This window comes from Mesoplodon bidens (genome assembly GCF_964165515.1).
Source record: "Mesoplodon bidens genome assembly, chromosome: 2".
In the NCBI taxonomy this organism is placed as follows: domain Eukaryota; kingdom Metazoa; phylum Chordata; class Mammalia; order Artiodactyla; family Ziphiidae; genus Mesoplodon; species Mesoplodon bidens.
In genome coordinates this window covers 146,717,430-146,742,518 of record NC_138177.1, presented here as the reverse complement: position 1 = coordinate 146,742,518, position 25,089 = coordinate 146,717,430, and the positions used below count along the sequence as shown (strand labels likewise).

The following is a 25,089-nucleotide window of genomic DNA, read 5'->3' as shown; positions in this document are numbered from 1 at the left end:
GGGCATCTGCTAATTCCAGAAATGGCAAATGAAGGATTGGTAAACTTAGCTGAGATTTTGATGGTCTCACAGACCTAGAAGCAAACTATCACTACAGGGGCTATACCAAGAAGGACAGGTCTTCATAAATTCTCCACAGTTTGGATAGAGCCTGTAAAAGACAACATCACAGGAATAAGGATGAACTGGAAATACCCTGGTGTTGTACACGGATTGAAGCCCAGCATCAAATCATCTTAATCTCTGACATTAGATTGACATGATTGAGGATTCTTAGTATCACTAGCAGCCTACAGAAGGGAAATAAAAGTCAAACATAAAGCCTACCTGGAGAATGACAGCATGATGTTATACCTCCAATTACTTCTATAATTTTTCACATATAATGTTCAGTACGCAAAAGGAATTGTACAATTATTTTTAGGGAACTGTTCAGCAGTATCATCAAAAGCTAAGTATACACCTATTCTATGACTCAGAAATTCCACTCCAAGAGAACTAGTATAAATGTTTACCAAAAGATATTTATAAGAATATTCATAATAAGCCAAGACTAAAAACCATCCTCATTAACAAGAAATGAATAAATTACAGTACATTGATATAATGGAATACTAAAGAGCAATAAAAAAGAATGAACTACTGAAATACAACAACGTAGGTGACTCTCACAGACATTTGGCTGAGTGAAAAAAAAGCCATATTCAAAGAATACATATTTATGATTTAATTTATATGAAGTCCAAAACCAGACAAAAGTAATCAATGCTGACAAAAGTCAGAATAGTGATTATCTTGAGGGGGGTGTGACTGGTAGAGGCACAAGGAAACTTTTTTTTTTTTTTTTTTTTTTTTTTTTTTGCGGTACGCGGGCCTCTCACTGTTGTGGCCTCTCCCATTGCGGAGCACAGGCTCCGGACGAGCAGGCTCAGCGGCCACGGCTCACGGGCCCAGCCGCTCCGCGGCATGTGGGATCTTCCCGGACCGGGGCACAAACCCGCGTCCCCTGCATCGGCAGGCGGACTCTCAACCACTGCGCCACCAGGGAAGCCCAGGAAACATTTTTGGATGCTGGAAATGTTCTCTATCTTGATGAATGGTGCTTATGGATGTACACAAATGTGAATAATCATTGAAGGGTACACTAAGGATTAAAATTAGTATACTTTAGACACTAAGAACAGTTAAGAAAATCTTCAAAAAGAATAAACCTGGGATAAACAACAAAGTCCTAATGTATAGCACAGGGAATTATATTCAGTATCTTGTGATAAACCACAATGGAAAAGAATATTTTAAAAAAGAATGTACATATGTGTATAACTGAGTCCTTCTGCTGTACAGCAGAGATTGGCACACCAATGTAAATCAACTATACTTCAATTAAAAAATAATAAACAAGTAAATGTGAAAAAAAAAAGAATAAACCTGGAGGGCTTAAACTACGAGATACCAAAACTGAAGCTCCAGTAATTAAGAAAGCAAAATATTTATGCAAGGACCATGAAACAAAAATAGAAGATCTATTTTAAAAAATCCACATGTATGTAGGCATTTAATTTGTGATAAAGTAAACATTACAGAGCAATGGGAATAAAAGTTTCTTCACCAAATGGCATTGCCCAATTAGATATACATAAAATAAAAATAAAATGTTATCCCTTCTTCATACCATATATAAAAATAAGAGCCAAGGGGACTGTAAATCTGAATGTATATGGTAAAGAAATAAGGTTTCTAGAAAATTATACAGAATATCTTCATAACTTGGGGTAGGGAAAAACAGTTCTTTAACATGACCCAAGAAAAGCACAAAACATAAAGGAAAAGATTAATAAATCAAACTACATTATTAAGTCAGACTATATTAAAAACAAACTTGTTCACCAAAAGAACAAGAATCACTAATGAATTAAAAATGCAAGCCACAGAGTGAGAAGCTACTTGCAACACATATAACTGACATAAAGCTGTTAACTAGAAAATATAGAGAAGTCCTACAAATTAGTAATAAAGTAATAAACAACCAAAAGGAGAAATGAGTAATAGACAAGCATTTCACACACAAATACAAAAAGATGTCCAAAAAAGATGATTTTTCACGGAAATGCAAAATGAAACCACTGTTCACTCATCATAATGACTAAATTGAAAAAGTCTGGCAATGCCAGGAGTTGGCAAGGATGTGGAGAACAGAACTTTCATCAATGGCAGAGTGTATACTGATAGAGAAACACTGGAAAACTGTTTGGCATTGTCTACTCACATTGACCCTAAGACTCAGCAATTCCACTTCTATATATATACCAAATAGGTGTGCATGCTCATGAACATCAAGGCATGTAATCAAGAATGTTCATATCAACTTTATTCATAACAGCAAAAACTAGAAATAACCTAAATGCCCATTAATATCTGTAAATAACAGAATAAATGAATTGGAGTAGAGTCACATAATGAAGATACTATATAGCAATAAAGATAAATGAATTAGTTATCAAAACACAAATCAATTTCTCAGCAAAATGCTGAGCAAGAGAAGCCAGGAACAAAAGAATTTGCACATTACAATTCCATTTATTTAGTTTTCAAAAATAGGCAAAACTAAACGACAATATTAGACATTAAAATGGAAATTCCTTTGTGGAACACAGAGGAAATAGAGATTAGGAGGTGGTATAAGGAAGGCTTTCTGAAGTTTTGGCAATGTTCTAATTCTTGACCTAGGTTGTAGTTACACGGGTATTCACACTGTAATATTTCAGTGAGCTACAAATGAATGCTTCCAGTTAGAGACAGTAGGTTAAATGTATGCATTAGCTTTTGTTCCCTTCTGAACCCTCACTAAAAGAATAAAAGGATTAAACACACACACATACCAACTCACAATGACAAAACTAAAGAGAAAACAGTTTGAACGAAAGTGGTAACTGAGTTAACAGCCTGGAGAAAGAATCTTAAGCCAATAGAGAGGAAAGCTTAGAAGCAAACCATTTTATACTAAGGAACTCCTAAGAGACGTAGCAATTGGTGGTGCTAGGTACCTCTGGAAATGACAGAATCAGTGGGGCTAAAAACTAGAGTAATAATTGAAAGTTGAAGAAGCAGTCAAACCCCAGATCCTTCTTCCAATTTACACCGGTAGGAACCTGCCCTTCCCCATTCCCATGCAGGTGACTGGAAGTTATTCTCTAGAGAGTTGGAGCAGAGGTGGGAGTGAGGGGAGGAATGGAAGTTTATTAGGGAAAGGAGAAGAAGAAGGAGAGGGAAGAAGAGGGTTAGGAGGAAGAGAAAGAGGAGTAGAAGTAGTAGTAGCAGTAGTAGTTGTCTTCACTGGAATGGAAACAGCAGGTACAACTGACAGCAGGGGTAATACTATATGAAAACAGGTAGATTAAGAGTCTGGGTTATACAGTGAGATTTTACTATAGCTTCTTCCACTACAAGGTTCTATAAACAGGTCGCCAAGTATATAGCCTCTAGGAGAAATATGTGAATGATTCTTCTACTGAATATGACCAGCTGAAGAGAAAAGACATAAAAAGATAGTGACACAATTTCCAATAAAATGACCCAGAGAAATCACCTACAATAAAGTACACATTGACAATCTGCATCCAGGAGGAGCCCCAACAGACTTAGCAATTAGTGGTACCAGGCACCTCTGGCACATAACTTCCAAAAGCATTTCAGTCTTCTACTCTTAAATATGAATAGATGGCCAATGAGTTGATGAAATATGAAAGGCAGAATATGAAAGGCAGAAGCAAAAACACAAAACACAAAATAAAAGTGAAGACAAGATTTTTCAAGTATCTCCAAACCTCCCTTCCATAAAAACATGTACAGCAATTACACAGCAGAAAACTACAGACATTTATAATAAAATAAGATGACAAGATATCTCCACAAACCCTAAGATAAAGCAGATGATGACAAACCACCAACAACCACAAAACCTGTGAGGTATCAGCATCTATCTATGCAGGAGAAGCAGAAGAAAGTAAGGGAGTACCTAAAGGACCTGGGAAGAGATACCCTAAATACCCAACTGGTACTCAGTAGGAAGTAGTAGATCAATCTGAGAAAAGCACTTGAAATTGGAAGGGTATCTGCCCATTCCAATAGCAGGTGAATTCAAAAGAGTACAGTAAGGTCCAAAGGTGGTAAAGTAGTCTGGTAGCCTGTAAGAACTATAGAAACTGAACACCCAGGGTTCCTAGACAGGATGGAGCACAAGAAACCAGGAAAAACTGTAGAGAACAGAATACAAAATAAACAGGATAAAAATGTTGAAAGAGACAATGCAGAAAAAGAAACACCAGCAGAAAAAAACTAACAAAAGTGGAATGGAACAAAGGCAGAAAATTCCAGAAAGCAAGCCACCATACTTTGAACACTACATAAGGGAGCTTGGTGAAACTATAAAAAATTATCCTAAATCATGCTTCCTTCTAAGAATTCACGGGAAAAAATCTAAATTAAGAATAAGCAAAGAAAAGGATCACAAACACATACCAAGTTCCTGTTTAAAAGATAATAATAATGAGCAAAAGAAAAAAGTTCCTACAGTGAAAGCATCCAAAAGACATGCTTGCAAAATAAATAAAAACTATAATCTACTACTTGAAAATTAAGGAAGTAATATAATATACTAAGCAACTACATAAATCAAGTTTAGAAAAACACAGAAGAAAGATGGTATAACTTAGGAAAGAAGCAGAAGTAGAGAAGGAAGTTGTTTCAGAAATGAAGATTAAACTAAAACAAAAGCAAATAATCACAACAGATAGTATCTTAAAAGAAATAAAAGAACAAAAAGTTTTTTTAATCAAAAAGAAACAAAAAGATTTTAAAATACGAGTAAAAATAACAAATACTAAACATGCAAAATATATCCAACATACACCCTGATGAAAAACACTAAGGCAAAGAAAGAAAATAAATATTAAATGGTATATATAGTTCATGAAACTTTACAGAAATGAAAAAAGATTACAAACTACAAATGAAGGAGAATGCACTGTACCTAAGAGGACCAAGCCATAAAAAGCAACTTTTCTAGTAACATTACTAGACTTTAAAAATAAATTTAAAAGTTTTAGGCCTCTAGGCAAAAAACCAAAAATGATTCATAAGTGAAAGAACACTAAACTGTGAGAAAATAATGTAAATACCTGAGGGAGAATTGGGGTTAAGCAAAAACAAAAAAACGAAAACTATAAAACTAAGCAAAAGAAAGTAATTATTAGTTCAAGTGAAAACAAAATCCTTGCAGAAAAAGTATGGTTCAGCTATAATACTTTTTACATGATCTTAACAAGATAATCTAAAATTATGATATAACTGTATTAAGAGAAGAGAAAGACAGAAAATGGGCATGTATATATTTTGAGAGCAAAGAGCGAACATATGAAAAGTGTTTAAATCCTCATTTTCCGTAAGGGAAAGTAGAAATAATGTCCAATATTTAAAGATCAAACGTTTCAAATGCAGTATAAGCATGTTGGAGACACGGAGGTGAATACAAAGAAAAACAATTTTTAAAAAAAGAAAAGCAGTCCTTAGGGGAGTAGGAAATGATGGAGGATAGGGATGTTACAGGACTGCTGTTTGCAATCAGCTCTGTAGACTATATGTAACTCTGCTATGAAGAAAAATAAAATAATTCTATAACCAATTAAAAATATAATTTCAATATAAGTAAAAACCAGACTTAAGATAAGACATTAATATTTACATATATGCATATATATGTATGTATATACCTTGTCTGAGAGCAAGTCCTACAGAATAATAAAATTAATTGCCTGGTAGTTCTCTGGGTGAAAAGTTCTAACACCATGTGCACAATGTGCTTATCCTTTCCAGTCTGAAGAACTTGCCTTGCTTTGACACTGCAAATTCAGTACTTGTAAATTGGACAGAAGAAAAAGTTCCACTTTCTTTTCAAATAAATTAAAAAATATTAAAAACAAAAACCATTTCATAAAGGAAAGTAAAAGGCTAATAATAAAGCCAAAGAAGGAAATAGCCCTTTTATAAGGGATATAAGCAAAACAAAAGTACCCCACACTAGCCAGAATCATTCTGGAAGGGGCCAAACACAAGCAGAATATAGCCAATAAAACGTCCATCAAAATATTACATGGGTGTTTAGTATTGCCAGGTATTATTTCTGTGAACAAATTACAGTGAAGATAGAAAAATAAACACAGCTGTTAACAAAATATATTTCCAAATATAGTTGTTAATTCCAGTAAGTTTGCTAAAGATATCAGTGGTCTCAGAAGTATCAGTGATCTCAAGAAGAGTATAAAGTTTAAAAACAAAGGGTTTAAGTAGAAAACAAATTTAAGATTTGTGTCAATATACTATATACCTTCTGAATCTACCATTGACACAATGAATCACTGCCACACAAAGTGAAGTAATGAAATAAGCAATACAGGTAGAATTGTTATTGAAACTCCTCAACTGTAAAGAAGTGGCCTGAAAAGTAATTGCTTGGGTTTAATTAGTTTATATTTTATCACAAGAACATAGATTAACTTCTAAAGAGAAAACTATTTCCTAATTTCTATAAAGAATTTTCTATTCTTTTATATTTAAAAAATAAATATTTTGGCAAAAATACTTCAAGAAGAAAAGACCTTAATTTATTAATGGAAAAGATTTTAGAGAACTAATGTTCCCGGAAACCAAATAGTAGGTTCATGTAAATTACATCTCCTGGAACATATAGTATACTTAATCCCATTTTACAGTTGCTCTTTCTTATAAATAAATAATGACAATTTCCCTCCTTCTTCTGTAAAAATTGTCATTTTCACATGTACTTTCAACCCAAGTTACAAAGTAAATGTACTCCAGTACTTCAGAAATCTTAGTCACATGGAGCAAATCAAAAGCTACCATAAACACCTTGAGAGAGAGTGCCAGAATGCCATTAATACTCTGTACCATCAAGAGTAATTGCTATAACAATTTTCAATAAATGCCTATTTACCTGCCCTAACTGCAAGGGCGAACTTCTGGGAATGCATCTGCCATCATGGATTTAAAATATGAATCCTGAGTCCTACAAGCTCTCCTGACCACTGAGGCAGGGACTCTCTCATTCATAGACACTGAAGGATTTATTCTCAGCCTTCAAATCTTCAACTGAAAGCATTTTGAATACCCCAGACACCAGGTAAGCACTAATTTCCAGAAGCTGAAAAGCAGAGGCTGTAATGGAACTGCTATGTTTCCCTACAGGCGAGAGAAAACAATAGGGACAGCTAGTAATCTACTGCAATATAAATAAAGATTGCATCTTCTCTTTATCCAAACTAGAATGAAGCCAGAGCAGTTATTATTATATTACAAATTTTCAAATACAAAATACATTTCCTAATCAAAGGATTATATACTACAAACAGGTATCTCTCAGTAGGACAGTTCCAACACTCATGAAAACAGTAATGAGAGGCAGTTCTACGATGCATTTATGATATTTTATTTAACTCCTTGAACATCAAATACCTAGTATGTGCCAAGTATTGTCATATGCACACAGCAGCTACAAAAAAGGAAAAGTCAATGCTCTTATGAAATTATCATTCTAATAAGAGAGAAAATTTAAAAAATAAATAATAGGGCTTCCCTGGTGGCGCAGTGGTTGAGAGTCCGCCTGCCGATGCAGGGGACGCAGGTTCGTGCCCCGGTCTGGGAGGATACCACATGCCGCGGAGCGGCTGGGCCCATGAGCCATGGCCGCTGGGCCTGCGCGTCCGGAGCCTGTGCTCCGCAGCGGGAGAGGCCGCAGTGGTGAGAGGCCCGCGTACCGCAGAAAATAATAATAATAATAAATAAATAAATAAATAAATAAAATATCAGTGCTAGGAAGAAAAACAGGAGGACCATTCATCCATATTTGCCCTGAGCAGTACCCTTTTCACAGCTGTTGTCTTGGGGGAAATACTAAAAAACACTCTTTTACTCTCAGAGTATTCTGATGTAGAAGATATAATAACCTTAAAGATAATGGGATAGAGATTGAGATATTGACCAAAAGGGTGAGCTATTTTTAAATACTTTGGTGAGAAAAGATCTCTCATTATAATGATAAATTTGAGGAGTGACCTGGAGAGAAGTGAGGGAGCAGGCAAATCCATATCTGTAGGAGGAGCTTTTCAGGCAGTGTATCTGTGGCAGTATGTAGCTGACCCCTGAACAATGCAGAAGCTAGGGGTGACCATCCTCCTGCAGTTGAAATCCGCATATAGATTATAGTCGTCCCTCCATATCAGTTCCTCCATATAAATGGTTCCTCCATATCTGCAGTTCCTCCGAATCTGCAGTTCAGCATCCACGGGTTCAACCAACCACAGATCATGTGCTGTAGTATTTACTATTGAAAAAAATCCATGTATAAGTGGATCTGCACAGCTCAAACCCACGTTGTTCAAGGGTCGAGTGTACTGTGTACGTGTGACAGAGTATGTTTGTGTGTGTGTGTGTGTGTGTGTGTGTGTGTCTGTAGAAGAAAATCTACAAAGCTTCAGTGAGAAAGGATGAAACTCCAGTTTCAATAGGGTAGTCTATAAAGTAGAAAACTTTTCATTCTCTTTCTTGCCTAAAAATGGTTGCCAGGAAATGGCTTTAGTCATAATTAATTTTAGTCTGGTAGATTCCAGGATTAAAACCATTTCCCTAAAGAGAATGCCTTCTCTATGAATGTAAAATAGCCCTATCTGGCTTTTAATGTCATTGGCCCTTAATATCACTTTATATTTATATATCATAAATATATATTTCCCCAGAAGCTTGGTGATTCTGGGGTGCAGATATGGTATGAATGGAACTTGGCAGTTCCCCAATAATAAGAGTAATAATAATAACACACCACCAATAAAAATAAACAAGGGACATTTTAAGTGTTTACTGTGTGCCAAGGACTGTTCTAAGCATTTTATCTGAGGTTATTCAAGTATCTGACCATTTATCAGACTGCCCAATTAAGGGGGTCCTTGAGTCTCCTTGAGCATTTGTACCATCTACCAAAGAAAAAATAGATCCTTACCTCGCAACATACACAAAAATTAACTCAAAGTGGACCATTGGCCTAAATGTAAGAGATAAAACTATAAAATTTGTAGAAGAAAAGAGAAAATTTTTGTGACCTTGGGTAAGGCAAAGACTTTGTCAAAAACATGATACATAAAAGAAAAAAACTAATAACCTGGACTTTATAACTTTTGTTCTTCAGAGCACCCCATTAAGAGAATGAAAAAAATAAGCCACAGACTGGGAGAAAATATTTACTAATCATATATCTGATAAAGAACTTATATTTAGAATATTAAAAAAAAAAAACTTGTAACTCAGTAAGAAGACAAACTACCCAGTTCAAAAATGGGCAAAATATTTGCACAAGCATTTTATAAGAAAAAGTTACCTGAATAGCTCATCTGCACTTGGAAAGATGCTCAACATTATTAGTCAGTATTAAAATGCAAATTAAAAATACATTGAGATACCACTACACATCTATATATTCCAAAAAGACTAAAAAATATCAAGTCTTGGGGATGATATGGAAAATCTTCATACATTGCTGGTGGTAATGTAAAATGGTACAGTAACTTTAGAAAACAGGCTGACAGTTTCTTAAAAAGTTAAACATATACTTAGGATACAACCCAGCATGTATCCATATACTCATAGCAACATTGCTCATAATAGCCAAAAACTTGAAACAATCCAAATGTTTATCAAATGGTGAATGGAAGGGGAAAAAATTTCCATACAAGATGAATATTATTCATAAATAAAAAGGAATGAACTACTAATATGTAGAACAACATGGATAAACCTCAAAAACATTATTCCAAGTAAAAGAAGCCAGGCACAAAGGACTAAATGTTATAAGAATCCATTTATATAAAATTTCTAGAAAAGAAAAATATACAAAGATAGAAAATAGATCAGTGGTTGTGGGGACTGGAAGTGGGCATAGAGATTGAGTACAAGCAGGCGTCAGAATTTTGGGGGTGATGGAAACATGCTAAATTGGATTGTGATGACGGCTCACAACTATATACATTTTCTAGAAATCACTTAACTACAGTTACAGTGGGTAAATTTTGTGATATGTAAGTTATACCTCACTAAAGCTATTAACGTAAGGAAAGGAAAGATGACACTACCTTTCCTACAAGAACAGTATTTCAGGGTCATCACATTGCTGATAAGGAAAATATCTTTTACAGAAGAATTCCAGGTAACACATATAGAAAAAATTAACAGTATCAGAAAAATCACATTTGGTAACGCCTAATGAAAAGATGGGTCTCAAGGAATGCTGAAGCTGTTTGATGAAAGGCAGTAGGGGAGGTTAATCATGGAGGAATCAGGCTGATGCTGCCTGGAGGCGAAAGATAAATCTTAATATCACTAAACTTAAGACAATCAGACATTATATGCCACTTGATATGATGCAATAATAAGTACAGAGCACGAATTATGAAGGATTCTTGCCAAAAAAACAAAATAAGCCTGAATCGAACCAAACCTTTCGGTCTAATTTTCAGTTTACATAATATAAGTGATGAATAAGCTAAACAACACTTTAAGGAAGCAGTAGCCAAATCCAAACTGTAGGACATTCTAAAGGACCTGATTTTTCTAACAAATTCACAGCATTAGAAAAAAAAAAAAGTGAGGGACACTACTACAGAAAAAAATAAACTTAAGAGCTAAACAGCCATATACATATGTGAACCACACCTTGATGGGATCCTGATTTTTAACAAACCAACTGTATAAAGACATTTTGGTGGCAACTGGCGAAACCTGCATAATGACTAAGTATTCGATGTTATTAAGGAATTATTATTAATTTTGTTAGGTATGATACCAATATAGTGGTTATATTTTTTTCAAAAAAGCCTTTATCAATTAGAGGTCATGCCAGAATATTTGCAGTGAAGTAATGTATGTATAGAATTTGCTTTTAAATATTCCAACATTTTTTTAAGTGGCAGGGTAAACATATAATACAGTGGGCAAAATGTCAAAAACTGTTGAAGCTGACAGGTATATGAGACTTCATCATTCCATCTTTTCCACTTTTGGTATAGCTTTAATTTTTCATATTAATAAGGTTAGGGGACAACAAAAAACTGCAAAGCTGCGAGGAAAATAAAAAGTAAAAGAAAAGGGGCCCAAAGCTTACAAGAGAGATCAGAATAAAGACTGCTGTGGAAGTCATCAGAAGATAGGTAAAACATGAAGCCAAGTCTTTGGAGAATATCATATAAGGAGAGAGTACAAACTAAGTAAAAAGAGATCAGAGAAGTGAAGCCAGAGGATTTGAGAAAGATACCAAAAATTGGAATGTCAGAGTAGAAACTAAGTAAAAAGAGATCAGAGTAGTGAAGCCAGTGGAATTTGAGAAAGATACCAAAAAGTGGAATGTCAGTGATGAAGGAGGAAACCTAAGAGAAAAACTGAATCAGGGAAATCAAGACAAGAAAGATTGCAAATAATAACCACCAAGTACTCTTAGAGACTCTAAATTTCAAATAAAATAGGAAAAATTATCTTTTTTAACAAAAGAATTTCAGAATGATAAGGGAAATAATTATCTTCATATTTTCTAAGATACACAATTTCCCAGATACTGAACAAGATGTTCAAGAAAAGTAAATGTCATTACGCACTGGCACCAAGTTGCCACCTCACTGGTCTGCCCTAGTGGAAGACAGAATACCAAGTGCAAGAACAGCTATAAAAAATAAATACGATATTGACATTAGCCATAAAGAGTTCTTTAAACTATTAACTCCCTGATGGTAAAACAATGAGCCCGCCCTATTTCTACCCATATGCCCAGATTCTAGCATGGTTCCAGGCTGCATGTTTCTATATTGCTAGAGTCCCAACGGGGTGCGAAAGGTATGGAAGGGACAGTTGACATTGATGATGCTCAATATTGTTGGCGTTTTGAGCCACAATTATATATTAGACCAATATGGTAATCCCTAATCCCTTTCTGATTACAAGGATAAATAACAGAGCTTTTCATTTCATACTCAGAGCTCGAATAACGTATTCCCAAACGTATACCTTTGCATTGCTGCTCTCACAAAAAACTGGATCTTTTTATAGTTGATCCCTAGTACTTTGAAGAATTTACTGTTAACCAAAGCCTTGAATAGGTCACTTTCAAATAATTTATTAACATATTGTATATAATACAAAATGCAAAAGCATATATATTTTAAGCTACTATTACTTCAGTCTTCTATCATTTACTCTCTTGATTTGCAACACAGTGAGGTTAAAGACATATTTTTGTTTGCAGGGCAAAGTCCCACCTAACATGAATCTCGGTTCTTACATCATTAACAGCCCATATCATTTTAATCAATAAATAGTTCAGATAAGTCTTTTTGTTATTCACAGATCAAACACAGAAAAAGGAAAGATTCCCCATCTCTCTGCAGCACACGTATTTTTTATTATTTCCAGGTATATTCCAAAATTCTAAAAAGCGTAAAAAACTTCTCACCTCAAGATTTTTGAAGTTCTTGTTTGACCCTTCTTGACTTTTATCTAACTCAGGATTAAAGAGCATGATTCTAAAATCTCTTAGAATCAGAAATTAAAAGTTGAAAACTTACATTCAAGCTGTGCAACCACATCTCCAGGGTCTACTGCTTCAGGGAACACCTAGAGTGAGAGAAGGCAGAGGGAAGCAGGATAGAGAAGAGAACGTAAAAGGAAGACCTACATGAACGAGTTTTTGTGTTTTCCTTCTCATTCCCAAAATATTCCTTTCCCAACCAAAGAAACTTCTGACATCACTGAGAACTGTCACTTCCTCTCTGCTTCCCACGATCACTATACGAGATTTTACCAACGAACAAAAATTACAGCTGGCGCTGCCTCCCTCTCCAATTTGATCTGCTAGCAGTCCTCCCTTTGTTACCATGGTCACACTTGCCTTCTTGGTGTTCCTCCAGCTCATCAAGCTGATTCCCAACAAGACACCTTTATATTTTCTGTTCCTCTGCTTAGAATGCTTTTACCCTAGACCTTTAAATAACTGATACTGTCTCATCATTCAGGCTCGGTTTCAATGTCATTGCCTTCTCTGACCACCCTTTAAAATAAACAATCCCCCTAATCCTTCTGTTCCCTTACCCTCCCTTTATTCTCTTCATGACACTTACTATTTACTTGATTATTGTCTGTTTCACCTATTACAATGAAAGCTCTAAGAGGGGAGCATGTTTGGTTTTTTTTACCCAGTGCCTAGAACAGTGCATGGAACAGAGCAGGTACTCAGTCATTAACTGTGGAGAAGACGAAGGAGAAAAAGGAAGGAAGGAGGGAAGGAGGAAAGGAAGAAAGGAGGGAAGGAAGGAAGGAAAGAGGGAAGTAGACAAGGAGAGAAGGAAAGAAAAAAGTGAGAAATACAATTGGTAATAATTACCCAAAAGCACCAGATTCAGGGGGAAAAAAGAAAAGAGACTTATAGAAAGAAGCACCACATGACAGCCATAAGCAAAATATGACCTATTCTTACCTATTAATATCTCCCCCATCTCTTTTATGAAAATGATTACTTAGAATTCAAGGTGCTATATTTTATATAAAGACCACTAAGACAATTTTAGAAGTAAACTGATCCATCACGAAAAAGAGGCAACTGATTCAATGTATAATATAATGCATATTTATTTTCAAGCTTCCAGATTTAAGTTACAAATCTCCTTTTGAATCAAATCAAAGTGCATAGTCAACAACAGTAATATGTGTTATTCAAAATTGTGAACCACTTTGATTTTTTATTGGTTAACATTTGATTGGATATTTGAACTCACCTTTTCAAACACCATTCTGGCATTGAAGACCAGTGGAAAATTGGCTGGGACACATTGTGTCTTTCTGTATTGGCCAAACACACAGATGCGAAGATAGATGTCCTCCTTGTCTTTCAGCACCACTCCTGGGCAAGTTACCTGAAAGAAATTAGACAGATGAATGTGACTGCTTCATGAATTCCCTGAACTACTGTACTAAAATAACTTACCAAACATTACATAAAAACACTAGTCTGCTAAGCTAATAAAAATATGCACAAGTTTAAAAAAAAAAAGAGATTCTAGTATTTACAGAGTTAAATGAAATGCCTTTATAACTTCCATCCCTCTGAGAAATCTATGATTTTCCACTTGGTTATTTGTGCTCTATGTACTGGCTCTTGGGACACATACTAATAGTTTTAAACAGTAAGCCTCAGGCTCCCACTTTATGTAGAATGCTGACATAAACTTATTCAGCATCATTTAATCACAAAGGATTAAGACTCAGCAGAAATAAAGCACAATACTAGAGGACAAAAAAAATACAAAAAAAGCACAAATCTGACCTGTATCACCCTAAGTCATAGCCCATACACACCCTCATCAAAAGAAATATGACAAACTTTCAAAGCAAGTGAACTGTAAGTTTCTAACCCAATGAAATATTTTTTAAATATAAAACTGCACTTAACTATTCTCAGGACTGACACAAAGTATAGGTATAAGATGTAGGGTTTCTAAAAAATACATAGCACAGTCTCTCCAGTTCCTGCCATATTTCATTGTCAGTGATCTACCATACACTTAGTAGGCTATTGAAGATTCTCCAAGATTTGAATCCAACTTATCACATAGCAATATTACTTGACACCTCCTAAAAATACAATCAAAGTATATTTGTTATTGTTTTCTGAACACACACATTACTTTCTTGCCTCGCATTCTCCCATTACCTGGATTACTACTCATTTCTACTCCATGCCATCTCCTCCTCATCTACTTTTACCTCCCAAGGCTTACATTAACCGCCATCTCATACACAAAACTTCTCTTGATTCACCAACTATCACTATTCAATTCAATCTAATTCAAACATTTATTGTGAATTTATTATATTCAAGTAAATAGTTTTAAATTCTCACAGCATTTTATAGTTCTCTTAAGGCCCTAATTATTGTCTCTATGCATTTTAATGAAGTGGGTACACCTCATCTATTTTATTTGATTATAAATTCCCTGAGAACAGAAATTCTAATTTCCTCATCAATGTATCCAAAAACACAGACTTCCCATATTAAGAAGAAGCTTAGAAATGATCTAGTACAGCTTCGAATTTTTTATATAGGGAAACAATAGAGCCCCACTAAAGTGAAGGTGATTTACTTACTTAAAGTCACACAATAAATGAGTCAATACAATACATTCAAAGTACTTAGAACAGTGCCTGACAGTGCATTAAATAAATACTAGTGGGCTTCCCTGGTGATGCAGAAGTTAAGAATCCACCTGCCAATGAAGGGGATACGGGTTTGGGCCCTGGTCCAGGAAGATCCCACATGCCGCAGAGCAACTAAGCCCATGCGCCACAACTACTGAAGCCTGAACGCCTAGAGCCCGTGCTCTGCAACAAGAGAAACCACTGCAATGAGAAGCCCATGCACCGCAAAGAGGAGTAGGCCCCACTCGCCACAACTAGAGAAAGCCCACGCACAGCAACAAAGACCTAATGTAGCCAAAAATAAATAAATAAGTTAAAATAAATGTATTAAAAAAATAAAATAAATAAATAAATACTAGCTATAGTTATTATTAGAATGAAAACCACTATCATCTACCATCTTAATATAGACTATTGCACTGAATAAAATGACTAAGACTTCATGTCCCTCTGTATACAGCAGTTAAGATTATTTTCTATGCTAGCTATTTTGACTCCATCTACCCCTTATTCTATTTTCTACTTTTGTTCTAATAATTCATTATTGATTATTAAAATCAAGGCCCTCAGAAATCTCATTCTGTCCATCAGCTTCATTTTCTACTCTGCCTGCCTCATTCAAACCAAACCTGTTAGAGTCCCTCTAAGTCTGTGTTATGCCTACAGATGTGGCTGGTCCAAATTGAGATGGACAGTTAATGTAAAATACAAGATTTTGAAGATTTCTGAAGACTTGTTCAAAAATATTTTAAAGAATATTTACAAAAAAAGTGTAAAAAAACTCATTAACAACTTTTATATTAATTACATGTTGAAAGGATAATACTTATAATATACTGACTTAAATAAAATTACCGTTAAAATTGATTTTATCACTTCTTTTAATTATTTAATGTAGCTAGGGGAAATTTTTAAATTATATCCTTGGCTCAAATTATACTTCTATTGGACAGCACAGCTCTAACTGTCCTCAATGGAAAATACTGAGTCTCTTTCCAATTTGTAGTATATTTAAGAAGACATGACATTTTTCCTTATCCACAGTTCTATAAATTCTGCCGTTCTTTAAAGGAATACCATGGAAAGTTCCAAAAAGAAGGCATTAAAAGGGGTTAAAGAAAATCCGACGGAACAAATATAAAATAAATAGCACACTGGCTGGCTTAAACCAATCATATGGATAATTACATGAATGTAAATATCTTAAGTATTGTAACTAGAAGGCAGAAATTATTAGACTGGATAAAAAAGCAAAACACAACATGCTAGTCTGCAAAACCACAATTTTAAAGATTACGACATACATAGAAAAAGTATTTTCATAATAGTAGAGTAAATATCTCCAAAATAAGCCCCTCCACAGAGAAGCTGAATAGACATTTTTCCAAAGAAGATATACAGATGGCCAACAGACACATGAAAAGATGTCCAACATCACTAATTGTCAGGAAAATGCAAATCAAGACGACAAGGAGATACCACCTCATGCTCGACAGAATGGTTATTACCAAAAAGACAAGAAACAACAAGTATTGGTGAAGATATGGAAAAAAGGGAACTCTCACACACTGTTGGTGGGAATGTCAACTGGTGCAGTCATTACGGAAAACAGTATATCGGAGGTTCCTCAAAGAACTAAAATAGAACCACTTATAGGATCCAGCAATTCCACTCCTGGGTATTTATCTGAAAAAAAAGAAAATACTAATTTGAAAAGGTATATGGGGACTTCCCTGGTGGCGCAGTGATTAAGAATCCTCCTGCCAATGCAGGGGACACGGGTTCAAGCCCTGGTCCAGGAAGTTCCCACATGCCATGGAGCAACTAAGCCCGTGCACCACAACTACTGAGCCTGTGCTCTGGAGCCTGTGAGCCACAACTACTGAGCCCACATGCCACAACTACTGAAGCCTGAGAACCTAGAGCCCGTGCTCCACAACAAGAAAAGCCACTGCAATGAGAAGCCTGTGCACCACAACAAAGAGTATCCTCCCCCGTCATAACTAGAGAAAGCCCATGCACAGCAACGAAGACCCAACGCAGCCACAAATAAATATAAATTAAAAATAAATAAATAGTTTTAGCCACAGCAATCAGAGAAGAAAAGGAAATAAAAGGAATCCAAATTGGAAAAGAAGAAGTAAAGCTGTCACTGTTTGCTGATGACATGATACTATACATAGAGAATCCTAAAGGTGCTACCGAAAAACTACTAGAGCTAATCAATGAATTTGGTAAAGTAGCAGGATATAAAATTAATGTACAGAAATCTCTGGCATTCCTGTACACTAATGATGAAAAATCTGAAAATGAAATCAAGAAAACACTCCCATTTACCATCGCAACAAAAAGAATAAAATATCTAGGAATAAACCTACCTAAGGAGACAAAAGACCTGTATGCAGAAAACTATAAGACACTGATGAAAGAAATTAAAGATGATACAAATAGATGGAGAGATACACCATGCTCCTGGATTGGAAGAATCAATATTGTGAAAATGACTCTACTACCCAAAGCAATCTACAGATTCAATGCAATCCCTATCAAACTACCAATGGCATTTTTCACAGAACTAGAACAAAAAATTTCAAAATTTGTTTGGAAAAACAAAAGGCCCCGAATAGCTAAAGCAATCTTGAGAACGAAAAACGGAGCTGGAGGAATCAGGATCCCAGACTTCAGACTATACTACAAAGCTACAGTAATTAAGACAGTCTGGTACTGGCATAAAAACAGAAAGATAGATCAGTGGATCAGGATAGAAAGCCCAGAGATAAACCCACGCACATATGGCCAACTTATCTTTGATAAAGGAGCCAGGAATGTACAGTGGAGAAAGGACAGCCTCTTCAATAAGTGGTGCTGGGAAAACTGGACAGCTACATGTAAAAGGATGAAATTAGAACACTCCATAACACCATACACAAAAATAAGCTCAAAATGGATTAAAGACTTAAATGTAAGGCCAGAAACTATCAAACTCTTAGAGGAAAACATAGGTAGAACACTCTATGACATAAATCACAGCAAGATCCTTTTGGACCCACCTCCTAGAGAAATGGAAATAAAAACAAAGATAAACAAATGGGACCTAATGAAACTTCAAAGCTTTTGCACAGCAAAGGAAACCATAAAGAAGACCAAAAGACAACCCTCAGAATGGGAGAAAATATTTGCAAATGAAGCAACTGACAAAGGATTAATCTCCAAAATTTATAAACAGCTCATGCAGCTCAATAGCAAAAAAACAGACAACCCAATCCAAAAATGGGCAGAAGACTTAAATAGGCATTTCTCCAAAGAAGATATACAGACTGCCAACAAACACATGAAAGAATGCTCAACATCATTAATCATTAGAGAAATGCAAATCAAAACTACAATGAGATATCATCTCACACCAGTCAGAATGGCCATCATCAAGAAATCTAGAAACAATAAATGCTGGAGAGGGTGTGGAGAAAAGGGAACACTCTTGCACTGCTGGTGGGAATGTGAATTGGTACAGCCACTATGGAGAACGGTATGGAGGTTCGTTAAAAAACTACAAATAGAACTACCATATGACCCAGCAATCCCACTACTGGGCATATACCCTGAGAAAACCATAATTCAAAAAGAGACATGTACCAATATGTTCATTGCAGCTCTATTCACAATAGCCCGGAGCTGGAAACAACCTAAGTGTCCATCATCGGATGAATGGATAAAGAAGATGTGGCACATATATACAATGGAATATTACTCAGCCATAAAAAGAAACGAAACTGAGCTATTTGTAATGAGGTGGATAGACTTAGAGTCTGTCATACAGAGTGAAGTTAGTCAGAAAGAGAAAGACAAATACCGTATGCTAACACATATATACGGAATTAAAAAAAAAAATGTCATGAAGAACCTAGGGGCAAAACGGGAATAAAGACACAGACCTACTTGAGAATGGACTTGAGGATATGGGGAGGGGGAAGGGTAAGCTGTGACAAAGCGAAAGAGAGGCATGGACATATATACACTACCAAACGTAAGGTAGATAGATAGTGGGAAGCAGCCGCAGAGCACAGGGAGATCAGCTCGGTGCTTTGTGACTGCCGGGAGGGGTGGGATGGGGAGGGTGGGAGAGAGGGAGATGCATGAGGGAAGGGATGTGGGAACAGATGTATATGTATGACTGATTCACTTTGTTATAAAGCAGAAACTAATTAAAAATTAAATAAATTTAAAAAAATAAAAATAAAAATAAATAAATAAATAAATAAATATTTTTTAAAAAGAAAAGATATATGTACCATGTTCATTGCAGCACTATTTACAATAGCAAGATATGAAAGCAACCTAAATATCCATCAATAGATGAATGCATAAAGAAGGTGATACACACAAACACATCTCCCCACACATACACATAGGGATATTACTCAGCCATAAAAAAGAATACAATATTGCCATTTGCAACAACATGGATGCACCTAGAAGGTATTATGCTAAGTGAAATAAGTCAGATACAGAAGGAAAAATACCATAAAAAAAACAAAACAAATGAACAAAACACAGACACATAGATACAGAAATAAACTGCTGGTTGCCAGAGGGGAGGCGGTTGGGGGGGGGGACAGACAAAGTGGGTGAAGGGAATTAAGAGGTACAAACTTCCAGCTATTAAGTAAATAAGTAATGGAATTAATGTACAGCATAGGGAATATAGTCAATAATATTATAATAACTCCATACGGTGACAGACGGTAACTAGACTTATCCTGGTGATCATTTCATAATGTATAAAAATATTGAATCACTATGTTATACACCAGAAACTAATATAATATTGTATGTCAATTATAATTAAAAAATTATTGTAGCAAATGGTGAATATTTACTATGAGCCCTAAATTAGACACTATTGTATAAATGCTAAATTTATTGTGTGGGGGATTGTATTATAATTTATATAGGAGAATGTCCTTGTTCTTAGGAGATTTACCCTAAAATATTTAGTGGTAAAGTGTCTGAATGTAAGCAACTTCAAATGTTTCATCAATATATTTTTATGCCTATATCTCTACTTGTATCATAGAGAGAGATAAATAAATCATATGTGAAACAAACAAAAAATCAGCCCTCTGTAAAAGCAATGAGAACACGAACAAAAACTGTCAAAATCAACTTGTTAGAGGTCTAGAAATAAACCAGAAGTTTGCAACAATCTGAGGAGCAGTTATTCAAGAAAAATAGCTGAATTTTGGTAAAAACAGTGATATTATGGTGTTTTAACATACTTTATTTCCAATCTCCTCTACTCAGGTCTGCTATAGCCTTGACAACCAAGACCCTTACAATCATGGTAGCCATGAAAACTAGCAGCCCTACAGCCACTGTAGGAAATCAGGTATAAAGCTACCCAAAAGCCCTATGCCTAAGGAATTGTCAACCCCCATTCACAGGGCTTCTGTTTATTTGACTTGAATCAGAGCTTAGTCACAACAAACATCCTTTACCTGCAAGGCATCTGTCAGAAAAAAAAAAAGCAACTTGTTTAACATCATGGATGCCTGAGGCAGTGCCAGTTGGAGCAAACAATAAGTGACCAAAACACTTAAAAGGCAAAGCTGGAGAACTCTGTGTGTGTGTGTGTGTGTGTTGGGGGGCTGTCTTTGACAAGCTATGATACATTCTTGGCAATTCAGAAGGTCATGCACACATGCAGGGCTACAAGCATACCCAGAAATTACTTAAGGAAGTCCTAATCTCTCACCTCTGGTTGATCTTGAGGCTTTGAAAATGTTGGAAGTGAAGACTAAGACAGAGTTGTACATTACCTGCAGGGCATAGAAAGTATGTCCCAACATACTCAGCAATAGACATACTCAGCAAAGACTGGGGGACTCACTGGTTCAAAACATTTAAGGAAATATAAGCCCTGTCATTAGAGGGCCATGAAGCTAACTGAGCAGAGACTTCAGTGGCCACACACAACAAAGAACATAGACTTTACAGAATATAGACATTGCCTCAGGAAAGTAAATAAACAAACAAAAAGCAACAACAACAGCAAGAAAACAATAAACTCTGGGAAATAGAGGAAATCTGATTTACACCATTCCATATTATATTATTTAAAATGTCCAGTTTTCAACAAAAATTATGACATGTAAAGAAACAAGGGTATGACCTGTACATGGAGGAAAAGGCAGTCAGCAGAAAATGTCCTTGAGGAAGCCCAGAAGTTGGGCTTACTAAACAAGAGCTTTAAATCATCTATTATAAATATGTACAAAGGACTAAAGGAAAACTTATCTAAAGATCTAAAGAAAAGTATGGCAATGTGGCAAAGACGTCTCATCAAATAAGTAATATCAATAGATAGACAGACATTATTTTAAAAAATAGAGATTTTAGAGTTGAGAAGTACAAAACAAATGAAAAATTCACTAGAGAAACTCAAGAGCAGATATAAGATAGCAGAAGAAAGAATAAATGAACCTGGAAATTTGTCAATTGAGATTATCCAGTCTGAGGTACAGAAAGAAAAAAGAAAAATGAATAGTCACAGAGACTTGTAGGAAACCATCAAGCACAGCAACATAGATATAATGGGAGCCCTAAAGTAGAGGAGAAACGGCCAGAAACAATGTTTGCAGAAATAATGGATGAAAACTTCTGAAATTTAAAGGAAAACAATCTATACATCCAACAAACTCCAACAGCTCCAAATTACACACATTGTAAACAGACTGTTCAAAGACAAAGATGAAGAGAGAATCTTGAAAGCAGCGAAAGTTAAATGATTCAGTAGGTACCAGAAATCCTCAACAGGAATAACAGCTGATTTCTCATCAGAAATATGAAGCCAGAAGAAAGTGCAATGACTTATTCAAAGTACTTAAAGAAGACTTTCAATAGTTCAATATCCAGGCAATTCTCCTTCAAAAAGACAGAATATTAAGACTTTCTCAAACAAAAACAGATAATCCATCACAAGCAGAACTTCCCTAAAAGAATTATTAAAGAGAATCCTTCAGAGACCTTCAAGATGGTGGAGGAGTAAGACATGGAGATCACCTTCCACCTCACAAATACATCAGAAATACATCTACATGTGGAACAACTCCTACAGAACGCTGGCAGAAGACCTCAGACTTCCCAAAACACAAGAAACTCCCCCACGTACCCGGGTATGGCAAAAGATAAAAGAAAAAACAGAGACAAAAGAATTAGGATGGGACCAGCACCTCTGGGAGGGAGCTGTGAAGGAGGAGAAGTTTCCACACAATAGGAAGCCCCTTCCCTGGCGGAGATGGGGGTGGCAGCAGGGAAGCTTTGGAGCCACGGAGGAGAGCACAGCAACAGGGGTGCAAAGGGCAAAGCGGAGAGATTCCCGCACAGAGGATCAGTGCCAAACAGCACTCACCAGCCTGAGAGACTTGTCTGCTCTCAGTGGGTGGGGGCTGAGAGCTGAGGCTTCGGCTTCGGAGGTCAGATCCCAGGGAGAGGACTGGGGACGGCTGCATGAACACAACCTGAAGGGGGCTAGTGCGCCACAGTTAGCCGGGAGGTAGTCAGGAAAAAGTCTGGAATTGGATAAGAGGCAAGAGACCACTGTTTCGGGGTGCGCAAGGAGAGGGGATTCAGAGTACCGCCTAAGCGAGCTCCAGAGACAGGTGCGAGCTGTGGCTATCAGCGTGGACACCAGAGACAGGCATGAGATGCTAAGGCTACTGCTGCAGCCACCAAGAAGCCTGTGTGCAAGCACAGGTCACTATCCACACCTCCCCTCCTGGGAACCTGTGCAGCCCACCACTGCCAGTCCCGTGACCCAGGGACAACTTCCCTGGGAGAACACACAGCACCCCTCAGGCTATTGTAACGTCACTGTGGCCTCTGCCGCAGCAGGCTGGCCTCGCATTCTGTACCCATCCCTCCCCCTGGCCTGAGTGAGCCAAAGCCCCCAGTCAGATGCTACTTTAACCCCATCCTGTCTGAGCGAAGAACAGACGCCCTCAGGCGACCTACACACAGAGGCAGGGCCAAATCCAAAGCTGAACCCCAGGAGCTGTGCGAACAAGGAAGAGAAAGGGAAATCTCTCCCAGCAGCCTCGGGAGCAGCAGATTAAATCTCCACGTTCAACTTGATGTACCCTGCATCTCTGGAATACATGAACAGAAAACGAATCATCCCAAAGTTGAGGCGATGGACCTTGTGTGATTTTGTCTGTATAGCTTTGCTTTTACCATTTGTCCAACGGTTCTGTCTGTCCGTTTTTTTGTTTAGCATACATTTTTAGCCCTTGTTATCATTGGTGGATTTGTTTTTTGGTTTGCTTGCTCTCTTCCTTTTTTTTATTACTTTTCAATATTTTTTATTTTTAATATTTTTTTAATTTTTTATTTTAATAACTTTATTTTATTTAATTTCCCTTCCTCCCTCTCTCCCTCCTTCCCTCCCTCCCTCCATCTCTCTCTCTCTCTCTCTCTCTCTCTCTCTCTCTCTCTCTCTCTATTTTTTTCTTTCTCCCTTTTCTTCTGACCTGTGTGGCTGACAGGGGTCTAGTGCTCTGGCCAGGTGTCAGGTCTGTGCCTCTGAGGTGGGAGAGCCGAGTTTAGGACATTGGTCGAACAGAGACCTCCCAGCTCCATGTAATATTAAACAGCAAGAGCTCTCCCACAGATCTCCATCTCAATGCTAAGACCCAGCTCCACTCAACGACCAGCAAGATACAGTGCTGGAGACCCTATGCCAACCACCTAGCAAGACAGAAACACAACCCCGCCCATTAGAAGATAGGCTGCCTAAAATCATAATAAGGTCACAGACACCCCAAACCATACCACCGGATACTGCCCTGACCACAAGAAAAACAAGATCCACCCTCATCCACCAGAACACAGGCACCAGTCCCCTCCACCACGAAGCCTACACAACCCACTGAACCAACATTACCCACTGGGGGCAGACACCAAAAACAGTGGGAACTACGAACCTGCAGCATGTGAAAAGGAGACCCCAACCACAGTAAGTTAAGCAAAATGAGAAGACAGAGAAACATACAGCAGATGAAGGAGCAAGGTAAAAACCTACCAGACCAAAAAAATGAAGAGGAAATAGGCAATGTACCTGAAAAAGAATTCAGAATAATGATAGCAAAGATGATCCAAAATCTTGGAAACAGAATGGAGAAAATACAAGAAACTTTTAACAAGGACCTGGAAGAACTAAAGAACAAGCAAACAACGATGAACAACACAATAAATGAAATAAAAAATTCTCTAGAAGGAATCAGTGGCAGAATAACTGAGGCAGAAGAATGGATAAGTGACCTGGAACATAAAATAGTGGAAATAACTACTGCAGAGCAGAATAAAGAAAAAAGAATGAAAAGAATTGAGGACAGTCTCAGAAACCTCTGGGACAACATGAAACACACCAACATTCAAATTATAGGGGGCCCAGAAGAAGAAGAGAAAAAGAAAGGGACTGAGAAAATATTTGAAGAGATTATAGTTGAAAATTTCCCTAATATGGGAAAGGAAATAGTCAATGAAGTCCAGGAAACGTAGAGAGTCCCATACAGGATAAATCCAAGGAGAAACACGCCAAGACACATATTAATCAAACTGTCAAAAATTAAATACAAAGAAAAAATATTAAAAGCAGCAAGGGAAAAACAAGAAATAACATACAAGGGAATCCCCATAAGGTTAACAGCTGATCTTTCAGCAGAAACTCTGCAAGCCAGAAGGGAATGGCAGGACATATTTAAAGTGATGAAAGGGAAAACCCTACAACAAAGATTA

The 25,089-nt window shown here is 36.6% G+C and overlaps 1 protein-coding gene across 3 annotated transcripts in view; it reads right to left on the bottom strand.

Annotated features, from left to right (window-relative positions):
* Nucleotides 1-25,089, bottom strand: part of SPATA6 (spermatogenesis associated 6) — a 148,799-nt gene that overhangs the window by 108,080 nt on the left and 15,630 nt on the right. For 2 of the 3 annotated variants that reach the window (XM_081220262.1, XM_081220263.1), the window contains exons 2-3: nt 13,878-14,015; nt 12,672-12,720 (exon numbers count right to left, since the gene is read on the bottom strand). In XM_081220262.1, coding sequence (XP_081076388.1) covers nt 12,672-12,720; nt 13,878-14,015 — 187 coding nt within the window. Of the gene's footprint in view, nt 1-12,671; nt 12,721-13,877; nt 14,016-25,089 lie in introns of those variants that run through there. The other variant, XM_081220264.1, reaches the window with a different exon arrangement.